This window comes from Quercus suber, unplaced genomic scaffold (genome assembly GCF_002906115.3).
Source record: "Quercus suber isolate HL8 unplaced genomic scaffold, Cork oak 2.0 scaffold_246, whole genome shotgun sequence".
Lineage (NCBI taxonomy): Eukaryota > Viridiplantae > Streptophyta > Magnoliopsida > Fagales > Fagaceae > Quercus > Quercus suber.
The window spans coordinates 987,029-1,004,992 of NW_027069702.1; the positions used below are offsets into that span (position 1 = coordinate 987,029).

General features: G+C 39.2%; 3 protein-coding genes across 4 annotated transcripts; 2 read left to right on the plus strand and 1 right to left on the minus strand.

Moving 5' to 3' along the window:
• Window positions 1-255: 255 nt before the first annotated feature.
• On the minus strand, window positions 256-1,442 carry LOC136070610 (uncharacterized mitochondrial protein AtMg00810-like). The gene is made up of 2 exons (XM_065780755.1): window positions 1,325-1,442; window positions 256-1,175 (listed from the first exon to the last, which is right to left on the minus strand). The coding sequence occupies exons 1-2, from the start codon at window positions 1,440-1,442 to the stop codon at window positions 256-258; spliced, it is 1,038 nt and encodes a 345-aa protein (XP_065636827.1).
• A 3,013-nt stretch (window positions 1,443-4,455) lies between these two features.
• LOC112004636 (uncharacterized) lies at window positions 4,456-4,995 on the plus strand. Its single transcript, XM_024036873.1, has one exon. The coding sequence runs from the start codon at window positions 4,456-4,458 to the stop codon at window positions 4,993-4,995; it is 540 nt and encodes a 179-aa protein (XP_023892641.1).
• A 6,622-nt stretch (window positions 4,996-11,617) lies between these two features.
• LOC111997274 (probable protein phosphatase 2C 10) lies at window positions 11,618-17,546 on the plus strand. Of its 2 annotated transcripts, none has more exons than XM_024029348.2 (6): window positions 11,618-11,909; window positions 12,074-12,224; window positions 13,132-13,371; window positions 13,486-13,762; window positions 16,762-16,916; window positions 17,051-17,546. In XM_024029348.2, the coding sequence occupies exons 2-6, from the start codon at window positions 12,186-12,188 to the stop codon at window positions 17,189-17,191; spliced, it is 852 nt and encodes a 283-aa protein (XP_023885116.1). In that variant the 5' UTR covers window positions 11,618-11,909; window positions 12,074-12,185; the 3' UTR covers window positions 17,192-17,546. The 2 variants fall into 2 exon arrangements, with proteins under 2 accessions (XP_023885116.1, XP_023885117.1); XM_024029349.2 differs by having other exon boundaries at window positions 13,139-13,371.
• The last annotated feature ends 418 nt before the right edge of the window (window positions 17,547-17,964 follow it).

Here is a 17,964-nt window from a genome sequence, read left to right on the forward strand (position 1 = left end):
TGGAGTTTAGATTTTTGTAAGAGGTTATTTATTAAGAGCATTGTTTCTTTGGAGTTTTAAATTATTTTGGATTAATTTTACTTTTATTTGTGCAAGATTGGCACGTTAGTCATGCATCTAAATTCATGTTTCATGGATTTGGGTCGTGACACTAGGTATGTGTGCAGTACAAGTAACATAAGTGCAGTACAAGTAATATACCGGGCTAAGCCCAATGGGCTAACTCTAACCTAATCTATACACTAACATCCCCCCTCAAACTCGAGGTGGCAAGGAGGAAGCCAACTGGAGTTTGGATACAAGATCTCGAAGACGACCAGGCGGGTGAGACTTGGTAAAGATATCAGCAGGCTGGTCAGCAGATGAGATAGAGAACAACTTGAGATTGCCTTTCTTAAGATGCTGGCGAGTGATGTGGCAGTCGATCTCAATGTGCTTGGTGCGTTCGTGGAAGACATCATTATGAGCAATGTAGATAGCACTATGATTGTCATAATAAAGAGGAGTAGCATTGGGCTGCGGAGCATCCATGTCAGCCAAGAGCCAGCGAAGCCAGACAAGCTCGCAGGTGGTGTCGGCAAGGGCACGATACTCAACCTCAGTACTAGAACGGGAAACAACATCCTGCTTTTTGCTACGCCATGAGACAAGAGAAGTACACAACAGGAAACAAAAACCTATGATAGAGCATCGATCAGTCGGATCACCTGCCCAGTCTGCATCTGAATAAGCATGAAGCTCAAGAGAAGACCGAGAGGAGTAGTGTAGACCATGATAAAGTGTACCCTTGACATATCGAAGAATCCAAAGAACAGCAGCATAGTGGATAGAACGAGGGGCATCCATGAATTTACTAACCATACCCATGGCATGTGAAATATCCGGACGAGTAACAGTGAGATAGATCAGACTACCAACCAACTGACGATAGCGAGTAGCATCAGATATAGGTTCACCATCCAAGGGTGTGAGCTTTGCATTATATTCCAAAGGAGCGGAAACAGTCTTGTTGTCAGTGATACCGGCTTTAGAGAGAAGATCAGAAGCATATTTAGCTTGGGAAAGATAGTATCCATTAGAGGATGAGGTAACTTCAAGCCCAAGAAAATAGCTGAGAGTACCCAAATCTTTCATCTCAAAATGCTGACTAAGGAAGTGTTGAAGAGAGCGGATACCTGCAGAATCATCTCCAGTAATAATCATATCATCAACATAGAGAAGAATAAGAGTGATACCAGCAGAGGATCTTCGGACGAAGAGAGCAGTGTCATGAGGACTCGAAGTGAAACCCTGCTGAGCAACAACTGAGCTGAACTTTTCAAACCAAGCTCAAGGAGCCTGCTTGAGGCCATAAAGAGCACGGCGAAGGCGACAAACTTGACTGCCTGAATGTGGATAGCCAGGGGGTGGTTGCATGTACACTTCTTCTTGAAGGTCTCCATTGAGGAAAGCATTCTTCACATCCATTTGATAAAGAGGCCAACGGCGAACAGCAGCCACAGCAATGAGACATCTGACAGATGTAAGGCGAGCAACAGGAGCAAATGTTTCCTCATAGTCAATGCCATACTCTTGGGTAAAGCCCTTGGCAACTAGGCGAGCCTTGTATCGTTCAACAGATCCATCAGCCTTGGTCTTGATCTTGTAAACCCACCTACAACCTACTACAGACTGACCAGGAGGCAAATCAACCATATCCCAAGTGTGATTTTTATGAAGGGCATCTAGTTCATCATTCATAGCTTGCTGCCAAAGAGGGTCAGTATGGGCCTCACGATAGGTGTGAGGTTCATAGAGGGTGGCAAGGGCAAAAGAGCAATGATAATCAGAGAGATAAGGGGGAGGAATGCTTACCCGAGTGGAACGACGAAGTTCAGGACCATCAGGAGACTCAGGAGAGGGTGGTGCCACAGGATCCAAGACAGGCAGGTCATATGCCGGGGACAGAACCGGAGATGAGTCGTCTGGAGAGGCAGCCGATGTTGAAGAATCCTCCACAAGTTCAGGATAGAGAGGGAGGAAAAGATCAGTAAAAATGGGAGACTCAGAGGAAGAGGATGTAGAAAACTGCTGAAGACTCGTAAAAGGACGATGTTCCCAAAACTCAACATGACGAGAGACACGAAGACGATGAGAAATGGGATCATAGCAGCGAAACCCCTTTTGAGTAACACCATAACCAAGAAAACAACAGAGACGAGATAAGGATGGATGACCAAGACGAGCATGCCATAGATCAGGTGAGGAGGTGGTAGTGGTAGCAGCTGCAGAAACAACTTGTGAAGGAATCTTCAAGTCATGAACCTCAAACATGCGACCAACCTTACGGCCTGTCCCAAGCACTTGACCTGTCCGGGGATCCTGCACATCCACACCATGATTAGTAAAGAGAAGATCTACGCCTAATTCACAAAGTTGACCAACAGAAAGCAAATTGAGGGATAACTTTGGGATATGAAAAGTGTCACTAAGGGATAAACAAGGAGAAGAGATTGTTCCTTTATGACTAACAGGCATAGGAGTTCCATCAGCAGTGTAAATGGTGATTGGATGTTCTAAGGGTGCCTTATCAGAAAATTGGGATTCATCAGGAGTCATATGGTTACAACATGCAGTATCAAAAAACCAAGGTTGTTTACCTGAGGTGACAGAAAGGGCAGTGGAAGTGCGGGATAAAACCTGTTGAACAACTGCCTCAATATCAGCCGTAGTAAGTGAGGAAGTCAAAGATGGACCTGTAGGAACCGATGGATCTGAAGGACATACAGCAGCTGCCCGAGGAAGAGAAGCTTTATTCTGCTCTTGCACAAATTTCTGCAGTTTACGACAAACTGAGATGTCATGGCCTTTAGCACGGCAAAACTCACAGCGAGTACCTTTGGAAGACTGAGAGGTGGGACGCCTAGAGTTTATCCGTGGAGGAGCAGTGAATGCAGCAATGGGAGGCTGTGGAGATGGTGTAGCCAAGACATGATCAGATGACATGTGATAAGCAGGCCGACGGTTTTCCTCAGAGATGAGCTCCTTCACTGCAGCATCAAGAGAAGGAGTAGGAAACCGGCTAAGCAGAGAAGCCCTAGTAGGCTCAAAATCCTCACGCAGACCCATCATGAAGTGCATAAATTTACGGCGATCCCGATATTTGGCAAAGAGCTCAATGTCCTTAGAACACACTAGTGGAGGATCTGCAGCAGAGAGTTGTTCCCACATAGTAGAAGTCTGAGAATAAAAATCAGAAATGGACTGACCTGTCTCTTGTCGCATTTGATAAAGTTTTGATTCAATATGGAACTCTAAGCTTGAATCATTAGTACAATTATAGCGATCGGCTAAAACTTCCAAGCAGCCTCAGCAGTCTCAAGACGAGGAAGAAGATTATGAATGGAGGGAATAGAGGTATTAATAAACCAAGACAATATCTTACTCTGAATACTCTCCCATTCCTCTAGGCGATCTCATCTGTTGTAACAGTAGTCGTGGAAGACTCTTCAGCAGCTATGATTTGGACTTAGGGTTTGGTACTGGTTTAGGAATTGAACCAGTCACATATCTCCACAGTTTACGACCCTTGAGAAAAACAGTCATATTCTGAGACCATGCATGATAGCTAGTAGGACCATCCAACATAATGGTGATAGGACGTATGATGTCGCGTTCACTTTGTTGAGCCATAATGAAGAAAATGACCAAAAACTGAGATTTAGAGACCTCAAATGCAGAAACGGAGCCCAAAATCGGAATCTACGCGAAAAACTGAGCAAGACAGGTCCTGTTGAAAAATTTTGACCTTGGTCAAAGTCAACGGTCAATGGTCAAAGGTCAACGGCTGATGCTGACGTGGATGCTGACGTGGCTGAGTGACGTCACCCTAGGGCTGACGTGGCAGTCCGTGAAACGGAGCAGGGCGCGTGAGGCGCGTGGACGGCGAGTGGACGGCGCGTGAAGCGCGTGTACTGGAGAGACGGCGCGTGGAGGCGCGTGGCAGCGCGTGGCGACTCGTGCTCGTGAGGCAGAAACTTCTGGCGGCGCGTGGGGGCGCGTGGAAGGCTGTTTCTGGCAGATTTTTGTTGGGTTTTGCTCGGGACTGTCAGATCTGTCAATGTATGCCTTTACTTTGGCTGTTTGATCAACAAACTGACGAAATCCGAGTGTTCTAGGTTTGTGGGCGTGACGGCGGTGACTCGCTTCCGACAGTGACTACCGGATGAAGGCGAGGGCAGCGGAAGAACGCCGGAGATGTCCACAGGAACCAAAAAATCAGAGGAAAGGCTCTGATACCATGTTAACAATATAAAAAGAGAGAGAATGACTGAATAGTCTGTATAATATTATGTATGTAACAATATACAAAAGAGAGCCTTTATATAGGCTAGGTATGTGTGCAGTACAAGTAATAGAAGTATAGTACAAGTAATATACTAGGCTAAGCCCAATGGGCTAATCTATACACTAACAATGCAGTTATTCCTGGATGTGGTGGATGAATGTGGTTTTATTGACCTTGGATTTTCAGGCCATCATTTTACATGGCAGAAACACTTTTCTACAAGTCACTCCATAGGGGAGCGGCTTGATCAGGCTTTTGCAACTAACGATTGGCTTTTGAGATTTGCAGGTACAAAAGTCCAACACTTAACTGTCGACTCATCGATTCACTACCCATTATGGATCAACACTGTGGGATTAGATTTCCATAATACACCAAAACTCTTCAGATTCAAAAAGATGTGGCTGTCTAACCGAGGATGTTCTGAAATAGGAGAAGCGGTTTGGGATGCTAGAGGCATAGATGATCCAACCTTTAGAACGGTGTACAAGATCGAAAAATGTGGAAAGGAGCTGTTGAAATGGAGCAGGGATCACTTTGGTAATGTCAAAATGTTGCTAAAACAGAAAAGAAAAGACTGGGTTCATGCAGAAAAAGAAGGCATGCGGATTGGTCAGAATTTTCAGCTTCAAGAATTAAAAAAAGGAGACAGCAAGTCTGGTGGATAAAGAGCAACGGATGTGGTTTCAAAGGTCCAAAGTGTTATGGGCTTCACAGGGAGACTGAAACTCTAAATTTTTCCATAGTAGGGCAACACAACGGAAGAGGAAAAATACAATTCAGAGGCTACGGGCTTCAACAAGGCAATGGAGCACATGCAATAAGGAAGTGGCTGACATATTAGTGTCCTATTTTCAAGGGCTGTTCACTTCAGCATAGGCACATAGTGTGAGGAAGCCACAAATTCAATCCAAAAAGTGATCAATGCAGATATGAACCACCAACTATCATTAGAATTCACAACTTGGGAGGTGCAAAAGGCAATCAATGAAATGGCCCCACTAAGAGCCCCATGACCAGATGGCATGCCACCTCTATTCTACCAACACATTTGGAGTACTCTTGGTCAGATTCTCAGTAAATCCCCTAAGCATGCTTCAGATTTTAGACCCATAAGTCTTTGCAATGTGCTTTATAAGATTTTTTCTGAAGTCTTGGCCAATAGACTCAAAATTTTTTTACCAAATGTTATTACTGAGAATCAGAGTGCTTTTACAAAAAGTAGGCTTATTTCTGATAATATTTTGGTTGCATTTGAGTCTCTCCATAGTATGCAGAAACATGGTGGAAAGGAAGATTACATGGCAATTAAATTAGACATGAGCAAAGTCTATGATAGGGTGGAGTGGTCATACCTTGAATCTGTTATGAGACAGTTGGGTTTCACTGAAAAATGGATTACTCTGTTGATGTTGTGTGTCAGAACAGTTTCCTATTCTATACTGGTTAATGGAGAACCTAAAGGGATGATCAAACCCTTTAGAGGTATCCGCCAAGGGTACCCACTTTCACCAATTCTATTTTTATTGTGCACTGAGGGCTTACTTGGCCTCATTAATAAGGCGGCAGCACAAGGTGTTATCATGGCTTATTCTCTTTGTAGAAATAGCCCCAGACTAACCCATTTCCTGTTTGCAAATGATAGTCTATTGTTTTGCAGGGCCACTATTCAAGAATGTCAACATATTATGAAAATCCTAGAAATTTATGGCAGATGCTCGGGTCAACAAATCAACAAAAACAAAACCACCATCTTCTTCAATAAATCCACTTCTGAGGAAATTAAGAACCACATCAAAATTGCACTGGATGTACTAGAGATTGTGAAATATGAGAAGTACTTGGGACTGCCATCATTAATAGGGAGACATAAGAAAGCTAGGTTCAACTTCATAAAGGAGAGGGTGTGGAAAAAACTACAGGGGTGGAAGGAGAAACTGTTGTCTCAGGCAGGAAGGGAAATCCTTATCAAGGCAATGGTTCAAGCAATCCCAACTTACATAATGAGTTGCTTCAAACTTCCTTTGGGTCTTTGTGTAGACATTGAGAGTCTCACTAGGAAATTTTGGTGGAAGCATAAAGGAGATAGAAGAAAAGTACACTGGTGAAGTAGGAATGGGTTTCAAAGACCTAGCTATTTTTAATGATGCACTTTGGACAAAGCAAGCATGGAGATTACTACACCACAAAAATTTCTTATTCTATAGAGTCTTCAAAGTGAGATTTTTTCCCCCATTATTCCATTTTGGAAGCCCCAAATTCAATCACAGGTTCCTATGCATGGCAAAGTATCTTAAAAGGGCGGGATTTATTATTGAAGAGGGTCAGGTGGAGAGTTGAATGTGGAGAGGCCATAAGTGTGTGGAATGATGCATGGTTGCCTTCTCCAACACAGCCTCGGGTCAGCTCACAAGTAGTGCAAGGCTTTGAAAACATGAGGGTCTCAGACCACATTGATCCAGTCATACATAAATGGATAAAAACCTACTGCAGGGACAATTGATACCCCACAAGGCAGAGTTAATTTCAAGCATCCTTCTTTGTATGAACAAGGTAGAAGATGTAGTGGTTTGGCCATTTACTCCATCAGGTAGCTACACAGTGAAGTCGGGCTCTAAGTTTCTAGCCACGGAGTACTCTAGCGACCAACAGACAAGTCCTACTCCTAATGATAATGGGCTATGGAAGATGATATGGGGTCTCTCAGTCCAAAACAAGGTTTGCAACTTCCTTTGGAGGGCTTGTCGAAATGCCCTTCTTGTCAAATAAAACCTGCAACGGCGGCACATCTTGACTGAAGATACTTGTGAACTATGCAAGGTGGAGGTGGAAGACATATACCATGCATTATGGGGATGTAATCAGCTTACGCCAATCTGGGATTCCATTCCTTCGCTCACCTTCAGATAATCAAAAACTTTCCCATCAATCTGAAAGGTGCTTATTTTCACACATGAGGAGCAAAAGAATGTAGAGTTAATAGCATCAGTTATGTGGACCATTTGGCATTGTCGAAACCAGGTACGAACTTCATCCAAAGAATATTCGTTGTCACAAGTACTCCATGCAGCTTCACATGCTCTTGCCATATTCCACCAAGCTATATTTGAAGCCCCAAAGCAGATTCAACACAGCTCCTCAGTTCGGGTTAATTGGTTTCCTCCTTTGGCAGGAAGAGTCAAAGTAAATTTCAACGAAGCTTTATTCAAAGATATAGAGAAAGCCGACCTAGGAGTGATTGTTCGAGATAGTACTGGGCAAGCAATCGCCTCCCTATCTGAACAAGCTAGTCTCCCTTTCTCCCCAGATATAGCTAAAGCAATGGCTGCAGCTAAAGCCTTATCCTTTGCATAGAACCTTGGATTCACTTCATTTATCTTGGAAAGAGATTTAGGCAACATACTAAACACCCTGAACTCAAATGAAAAGTCCTTTTCCCCCTATGGTCACATACTCAGCTCAGCGAAGTCCATGATAGTGGCAGGCAGTTGTGTTTCCTTTTGCCATGTTCGCCGTTCGGGCAATAGTGTAGCGCATAACCTAGCTAAAGATACTAGACATGTTAGAGGTTTCTCAATGTGGACAGAGAATATTCCTCCAAACTTGGCTTCTATATTCCTAGCCAACCATGGCTGATTTTCTTAATAAAGTTTAAGCGTAAATGCACTTTTGGTTCCTACATTTTACACTTTTTTTTCATTTTGGTCCCTACATTTTATTTTTACCACTTTTAGTCCCTAAACCAATTAACGCATGACATTTAAGTCATTACTGTCGACCAGCTAACTGGAAAAGCTGAGGTAGCAAACAAAACACTCTGTTAGCTGACGTGGCGCTGATGTGGCGATTAAAATATTATTAAAAAATATTATTTGGCATTTTTATATGCCACGTCAGCATTTTAATTTTTTTTAATAAAAAGCCATGTCAGAAAATTTAAACCAAAAAAGAAAATAAATTTAAAAAAAAAAACTTAAATTAATTTTTTTCTATTTTTTGGAAGAACATGAAGAACTCAGAACTATGTGTTCTTCATTTTCTTTGTGTTCTTTGTATTCTTCCCCAAAAGATTGACTCATATTTTTAGCAAATTAATCGTTATTTTCTTCCCCTTTCTTTGGCTTCCTTTTCTTTCTTTCTTTTCATGTATTTTCTTGGCATCCAAACCCAAAAAATTTTCACACACTCAAAAGAAAACCTTCAAACCGGTTCCCATCCCTTCTAAATCTCAAACCTTCCTCTCCCTTCCAAAACTCTCACAACTCTTTCAAACTCCATGGCCGGCCTCCCCTACCCATCGCCACTACCGCCACCACCACAATCAACAGTGGTTCTCTTCTTTTCTTTCACAGAATGACCTACTCTCTCTTTCACGATTCGCTCAAACTCAGACCCAAATGGCTCAAACTCTCTCTAACTCACAAATCGTTGTCTCTCTATCCCAAATCAGTAAGTCTCTCTCTTTCATCTCTCTATCTCTCAGCTCATTGGTGTAGATCGTGGTTGAGATATGTATTCCGACGATGGGTTTGTGGGTTGTGAGTTTTGTTGATCTAGGTTTGTGGGTTTGTGGTGTATGTTGTCTGAATCCAAATTGACTATTTGTGGGTTTGTTGGAATTTGTACGCTTTCTCTAAAGATCTTATTCAGGCTTTGCTACTTGTCATTACTGTAATGGATAAGGATGATGATTGCATGGATCGGGTTGAGTTTGAAGTAAAAACCTAGTTCTCTATCTCTAAACCCAAGGACGAAAACCCAAACTTTCTCTCTCTAAATTGATGGCCGAAACCAGCGGTGGCTTTCTCTCAAAACCCATAGGCTAACTAAATCTGCGGCTTCAGATCTGGGGTTAAAGGTGTGCGAGTTGTTGAATTTAAGGTTGTGTGGTTGTTTGTGGTTTGGTTGTGCATGGAGGCCAAAAATCTGGGTTTGAGTTTTGTGTTTTTTGTGTTTGGTTTCAAAGCATAAGAAAATCTTGTTGAATGTTTGTGTTTTGTAAATTTTTATGGGCATGTCTTTTTATTTTGTAAATCTAAGTGATTTTATGGGTTTGGTTGCTAAGAAAATGCAAGAAAAGAAAAGTATATTTTTAATTTTTAATTTTCTGGGCAAGCTTAGTTGGGGAAGAAAATGAAGAACACATAGTTCTAAGTTCTTCATGTTCTTCAAAAAAAAAAAATTAATTTAACTAATTTCTTTTCTTTTTTTAAAAAATAATTAGGTTAGAAATTTTTATATTATTTTTATCTGATGTGGCTTTTTTTAAAATTAAAATGCTGACATGGCATATAAAAATGCCAAATAATATTTTAATCGCCACATCAGCTAACAGGGTATTCCATCTGCCACCTCAGCTTTTCCCATTAGTTGGCTGACGATAAGGACTTAAATGTCATGTGTTAATTGGTTTAGAGACTAAAAGTGGTAAAAATAAAATGTAAGGACCAAAAGTGCATTTATGCCTAAAGTTTAATGTCTTCATTCTCAAAAAAAAAAAAAAAAAAAAAAAAAAAAAAAGTAGTTTACCATTAGATTTTTGGGGGGGGGGGGGGGTGGTGGTTAGTGGAGGCCCATGAACCACATATTATAGGACCACAAAAAAGAAAAAGAAAAAAACTATAATCTTTACTATAATTGTCCATGTTGCAGTATTTGAGTAACGGAGAAAAAAATGGTGACTTCATGTAAAAGTTAAAGACACTATGACGTAGAATAATTGTGAGAGCATTCACATCAGCAAATGCTACTCTATCCTATTTTACCATCCTAAAAAATTACTTTATCAATTATACCATACCATTTTACAACACTCCCAACATCTCAACTTTTATTTTCCTATTGTACTCATTAAAATAATATATCTACCCAATAAAATAATATATCCCAAAACCCAAATCACCTCTGCAACCACCTGCTACCACCACCACCACCAAGTACATACCCAAACTGAGTTTTATCTCCAAAACTTAGTACCTAAACTGATTTTTATCAGTTGAAAACCAAAGTCATCTTCAAGCACAAAAAAATCAAAATCACGGCAACCCACAAAATCAAAATAAAAAACAAACCAAACCAAACCATGGCAACCCCCAACCGATCACAGCAATAACAAAAAAAAAAAAAACCCACATATCCCAAAACTCCAAACCCGTCGATCCACCACAATCCTCAACCCTAAAGCCATCACAACCTGCCACGATTCACACCGATTCAAAACCCAACCAATGCAACCGATTCAAGACCCAAAACCCATGACTCACACCGGACTTGAGAGAGCCACGACCCACGCCGAACCAATCTACACCAAGAAACCCACCAATCTCTACCAAGAAACCCACAAACCACACCCACATCGGAGCAAACCCATTGGAGCAAAACAACAAAGCCACATCAGAGCAAAACATTGAGACGCGACCTAGGCTTGGCGTTGCTGGGCGATGGTGGCCAACGGTGGCCTGATGGAAAGCAAAGGGAGAGGGAGAAATCGCTTAGATAGAGCAAAAGGAGAGGGAGAAATCTGAAAGAGAGAGAGACGTGGGAGACACAGAGTGTAGAGAGTGGGAGAGTCAAAGGAATAATTTTTTTTTTACAATTGAGCTACAGTGCAATTGAGCTACATGTAGAATTGCACTGTAGCATAATTCCAAAAATTTTTACAATTGTAGCCATTTACAATCCCAAATGCCAAGCAGTTTTGGGCTTGAAATGTCAACCCCACCTTACATTTGGCATTTGCAATCCCTAGTGCGAATACTCTGATACAACTACTTTTTACCTAGTAATAGAATTACCTTGAGAAAAAATATGGGGCAACAAATTATTCACAACTTATTTGCCACAATTATGATGTGGTAGAGTGTGAATAGTAGAAAAAAAAAATTGCGAATCTATATACAAGTAAAAAGCAATCATCCATAGTATGTAACGTCAAAACTGTAGCAAAAAAAAAAATAGTAAACTAGATTGGGTTGAGTTAATACATGTAAAAAATTTGTACTACCATCCAAAAAGCTAATAAATGCCCTAATATTATTTTATAAAATAATTTTAGAAATAATTTAAAAAAAAATACCTTTCTCTTTTTACTACATTTTATATTTATCTTAAAAATAATATAAAATATTTCTTAAAATAGTTAATTAATAAATACCTAACCATAACTAATAAATAAACAAAGAAAGAAACAGTAGAAATAGATACAGCAAAGTCAACAGGAAAGTAAGTCTGCTCTGCTAAGTGTCAGCCTTTTTTTATCTTTTACTTATAAATAATAATATCTTTCTCATTGGCAAGTCTCCTCCAAACGGTTCTAAAAAAAATCATCACCTCCATAAAGAAACACATAGCTCTCCTTCGATTCCTTCGTCTCACAAACTTTTTTTTTCTTTTAAGAAAAAAGATTTCAAATATTCCCTCTCCCTTTTTCTTTTCTTATTTTATTTTATTTTATTTATTTATAAAATTATCAACTCTTTTTATTCAATAGCTTGTGTGCGAGCTAATAACAACAAGAGGAGCAAGCATACAAATCACAGCCAAAACAACAAAGTTCAGCCATTTTTGGCTTTCAGTTGGATCGGTAAGAGGAATTTCTCAATAACCCAGTTTTGGTTTGTTCTTGTTACTTGTTTTTAGCTTTTGTGGCTTTTTCTTGGGGGACTTTAAGGCTTTAGGGTTTTAATAGTTGTAGGGTTTTTGTTCATTTCATATTATAATGATCAACTATTGTTTTTGATTGTGCAGTTTGTGAAATTGGGGAGGTGGGTTTGGTTTGAAATCTGGGTTGGAGGTGGCTACAGGGGTTGGATGTTGAAATTTTAGTTGAAGAAGTTGAAGTGGCTGTTGAATTCCTATTATGGATAGGCTCTGCTGTTTTAGTGGTTCCTACTCTAAGGTAAGGAATTTTTTTTTTTTTAAAAAAACTTTATGTGTCTATCAGTTTGTCTCTAATACCAATCAATATGTTCTGTGTTGTGAAAAGGTTAACCAATAAACTGAAAAGGCATAGTCTTTAATTGTTTGTTAGAGGATTATTTGTGTTGTGTGATTGATTTGTGTCTCCAATTTTCTTAGTAGGGGTATAGATTCTTGAGTGAATATGATAATTTTGTGATGTTATTCAGTTGAATTATTCAACGTTTGCAGGTTCTTAGTGAGATTATTGATCATTCTTTGTGGTATAATCACTTGTATAGAATGGATAATTGGGGGGATTTGGAGGTGATGATGGCACATCTAGTTAGTTTGAGTGGTTCAACTGTTCAAGTTATCTTCTTGCTTCTTTAGTGAGTTTGATGGGGGACTTTTAGCACAGAATTGGACTGATATTTGCTGGGTTGCTGAAATTGGGTATAAGAGATTTTGAAATTTTTACACTGGTAGGCCACATATTTTAGGAAGAACTGATGATCGGAATTGAACCAACTGCATGTTTTCTGACTTGCAGTTTGTTTAACTAACTTTTGGTGACCCTCTTCGTTCATCCTCTCTCTCCCCCACTCTAAAAAAAGGAAAGAAAAAAAGAACCATCATATAAACATAGCAAAATAGACTAATAGAGACCAAAATAAGAAGGAAAAGAAAAAAAAAAGTTCCTATCTTGATAACTTTCAATGCTTCATTTGTTTGGAATGATAGTTATTAATTAAATATAGTAATTTCTTTGTTTAATCTTCTTCTTGCAGCCTCATGCAAATGGTTTTCAAAGTTGCAACTTGCAACTACTTTTGTTTGCTTCTGTACCATATAACTGCCGCAAGATTAATATTGAGGTTTTTGTTATTTATAGTTTTGTTATGTAGCTTGTAGGAGGGCGTTCCTCATCTAGCTCTGGCAAAGGAAAAAGCCATGAGGGGTTAATCAAGTTTGGTTTCAGCCTAGTAAAAGGGAAAGCTAATCATCCCATGGAGGATTACCATGTTGCTAAATTTATGCAGATTGAGGGACATGAATTAGGACTATTTGCTATCTATGATGGCCATTTGGGAGATACTGTTCCTTCCTACCTCCAGAAACATTTGTTTTCCAATATCCTAAAGGAGGTGGGGTCTTGCTTTTAAACTTTAACAGAATTTTAAATTTCAGTCTTGCTTGGTTATGTAATAACTTTTAAGGGTGTATTCTTAGTTTCTTACAATCTAATGTAATCATTTTAGGAAGAATTTTGGGTTGACCCCAACAGATCTATCTCAAAAGCCTATGAGAAGACAGACCAGGCAATTCTCTCTCACAGTTCTGACTTGGGGCGGGGTGGGTCCACAGCCGTAACTGCAATTTTGATGAATGGCCAAAAATTATGGGTAGCCAATGTTGGAGATTCACGAGCAGTTCTCTCAAGAGGGGGCCAGGCAATACAGATGTCTATAGACCATGAGCCCAACACCGAGCGAGGCAGCATCGAGAACAAAGGCGGTTTTGTCTCAAACATGCCAGGTTTCTCACAGACACCTCTCTTTAAAGAGTTTGTTTGAATGTGTACTCATCTGAAGTTAATATACACATGGCTGATGTTTTATTCGAAATAATTACCTAGCTAGAATTTGTTAATCATCATTTAAATGGAGTTTCATCTTCAAATTTCTGGCATCATTTTTTATTTTCTTAAAAATCTTTTTGGATTAATTTATGCAATTGCATCTTACAAATGTCCAGTTCTCCTCAGAAAATATCGGCTGTGACCATGCCTCATGAAGCAGAGGTCACTAGTTTGAATCTCCCCATCCTCCTTCCCTTGGGGCCAAACTTTTTATTTATTTATTTAAACTATCAATCATCACCCACTTATCCAAAAAAAAAAACTATCAATCATCACCTACAAGAAATTATTTCATAAGAACTTAAAAGTGTTGGTAGATCTCTCTGTGATTATCTGATTGTCAGGAGCCAGAGTAGCATTTGTGGGAACTAGTCCATTAATGGTTAGGTGGCCTGTCCATTTACTTTGATATGCACCCAAATAATCTTGAAAGTAAAAGAGTGAATTCATGTTTCATAGCTTGATCAAGCCTTTAAACATCCTGCCTCCTGGTTTATTATTAAGATATTTTGTTTTTAAGTGATCAGTTGCCTTTGTCTTAAAAAAAAAACTCTGCTGATCCACATTGCAAGGACTAGATTATGTTGTAGCTGTGTTGTTACCATGCAAATCATATTCCTGTCCACTAAACTGGTAGCTTTCTACTTATAAATTAGGTGCTAAGAAGAAGTTTTTTTTTTTCCCCCCCCCCAAAGTTTTGTTGTTCGATTCAAATTTCTCATATGATTACCGCAACAACAACAACAAGAAGCCTTATCCCAAATTTCTCATATGATTGCTGCATGAAATTTTCATTGTATTGACACTTTTTTAGGTTTTCAGTGATGAATCTTTAAGGCATCTAGATGTCTCTCATGTTGGGAGGTTGGGTGGGATTTAGTGCTCCTCACTTTGGATGCAAGACTACCCAGAAAAAAGAGTTTGCTTACACTGTCTATTGGTCACTAGTGTTACTGTATCAAATAAACCAAGGAATAACTTAATTATTTTTATAGTCCACTGGGGCACTTCAGAAAAATACAAGGGAGTTCACGATCTGATCCGTGTTGTCCAAAATCATAAAGGTATTACACTATTTTTTGTCAACAAGTATCTGATAGTACTGCATCTGCTGCCCTTTGAAAGACCCACATCTGATGACCTTGAATTGTGGGTTTTGCTCTATAGTGTAGCCAGGTTGATTGGGAGAGAGGGACTTCTTTTTTTAGGGGTATCATGAGCCTCTTGGATGAGATAACACAAACAGAGTGGATATCCTTCTTTGCTATAAGAAGAGAAAAACAAGAAAAATTTCCTGCATCCATGCAGAAGGTGATAACTCTATTGTCATCATATTGAATAGTTGTAGGCTTGTGGGAGTTCTCCAATGTCTTGGGTTTGTGATATACATAGTACGCCCAGCCTAAGGTATTCCCAAACTGACTCTTAAGAAAACGATCTCCTAGTGAAAATGGATGCCCTCTGCTTTGGTGTTCCTTTGAGTTTGTAACTTGGTATCATACCTCAGCATGTGGCTTATACCTCTTGATGACTATGATGCTGTTTTGTTCTTCTCCAGAGTTGTTGATACTAGGTAAATATCAGATGACACCAAAAGTTTGGGTGGTGGTCAAGTTCAGGGCTTTCTTTCAGAAATAGGGACTTCTAATTCTCTATAAGGAAGTGGGTGGGTCCCTGCTGCACATATCTTTTTTTAACGTGCTACTCTGTATATCTTAGGTGTCACTTGATTTTTTTTTGGCTTCCTTTGACAAATCTATGCTGCTCAGCAATCTGCTTATTATCATGTTGGTCATATATATATATATATATATTTGTTTATGAAACAGAGATAAATTCATTAATAAAGAAAAAAGAACACAACATTTCTACTTCTCAGTGCATACTAGCACCACACAGAACCACACCAAAACCCACAGCAGCACAAGACAATAGTACCCTAATACCACAGAACAACCAACACATACATCAGCACTATTAGGAATTACTACACAGTAAAACTAAGGCAAGTATAAACCAGAACAGCAAAGCCTCCTCAGTTCTTAAAAACTTTATAAGAGATGCTCCAATTTGAACATAAAACTTTTACTGCAGTGACAGCTTCACCTTCACCTTCTTGCAAATCTCAAATCAAGCTTTAACATCTCACATGATGGAGGTGATGATGGAATCTTCAGATTTGATATGCCCTCTGTAGACCCAGGCATTTCTTTGAAGCCAGATATCGTAAACAGTGGCAGCCATGCCCAATTTACATAACATGGCTTTGAGAAATTTTTTGTGGATCTCTCTAGTACCCAATTCAATCACAGCATCCCATTGACACTTTGAGTTTTTAACCAGACACAGGCATGTAATCTTCCTCCAAATTATTTGTGTGAAAGACCATTCAAAGAAAATATGGTCCCTGCTCTCAATGGGGACTTATGCAGAATAAAGTGGGTCCAAGCTTAGGAAGGAGCACCCATACTGATTTTTACATGTTTTTTCTTCAGTTTGCTTTAACCATGCCAAGAGTTTTAATTCAAGTGTATTCTTTCTCTTAGTCAAGGTGCTTTGACCATACCGGCTATTGGTTACCACTTTATCCTTGTCTCTTGCAAATTTTAATGAATTCAAACTACTCACTTGTTTTTCTTTCCAATAATGTGAAATATCTTTATCATTAGTAACTTTGCTAAGTGCCAATAAAATAGATTTAAGCCAAAGATCTGTGTGATCTGCATATGTCACAGACACAATGTAGCAGCTTTTATGAATGAAACAATAAGTCTTATGGTGTTTATTCATAACTGTTTGGATATGGTATTTTCTTTGTGGTGTTTTGATTTGGTAAGCTTGGAAGTTGGGTAATGTTACAGCAATAATCCTGATCTCTGTCATGCCATCTTATCAGGGGATGTCCCTAGAGTCAACGGGCAGCTGGCAGTTTCTCGTGCTTTTGGAGACAAGAGCCTCAAATCACATTTGCGATCTGACCCAGACATACAAGAGACTCTTGTAGATGCCAATACTGAACTTTTAATCCTTGCTAGTGATGGTCTTTGGAAGGTAATTGTTTCACTCTGAAGATCTGTAGTACCATCTACACGTTCATACAAAAAATGGCACATGATTGTCTACATTGTCCTTGCATTAGTGTAAACCTTTAAGAGATCGTTTTCCCTTTTGCACGTTATATTCAGGTAATGCCTAATCAAGAAGCAGTTGATATTGCAAGAAGGATCAAAGACCCACAGAAAGCGGCTAAGCAATTAACAGCTGAAGCATTGAAAAGAGACAGTAAAGATGACATATCGTGTGTTGTTGTTAGATTTAAGGGATGATACCTTTTAAATCAGTGTTGCTTTCGAGGTGCGGTATATACCTACAATAAGAGTTATTACACTGTATGCCAATTTATGGTTAGACCGACAACAAATAGATACCATGTTGGGGTAATCCACACTGAATTTTCCAGAAACATGAACTCGTCAAAGGAAAAAACGGAGAAGAAAAGGAAGGATTCCCCTGCTGTAAATTTAATTTCTCGATCAGTGCTTGATATTGTTTGATTTCTTTTTTTAAAAAGTGAATTAGGAGCTTGAAATGATACATATTGTTTTATTCTCAAGATCTATTTACTTGCGGCGTGTAGATGAATATATGCTTTTATGTGATTGGAGGATTGCCTTTGTTTAATACTCTAGTGTTGGTACCTCCTAGTTTTATCATCTGATCATTGGAAATTTTTGGAATAGGCCATGTTTAGCTTTGGCCTTTTGAGTTTCAAATATTCTTTTGTTTAAATTATAATTTAGACTTTAGAAAACCTTGAAGTTTAACACTGTTGAAAAATTAAACCATATAATTTTCGATAGTTTCAAATTGAATCCTGAATCGTACCAATTTATGCATTAAATATACTACCAAACCCTCACCACCAAACCCTTCTCGGACTTTTTGCACGCTTTCTGGTTGGGGATGCGATTCAATCCTAAAACTTGATGAGAATATACTTCACCTGTACCCAGCAAATTAGAATGTTTTTATCCTTGTCCTCCCGATAGTGTGACACAACCATTTTTGTTTTTGTTTTTGTTTATTTCGATAATTTTGG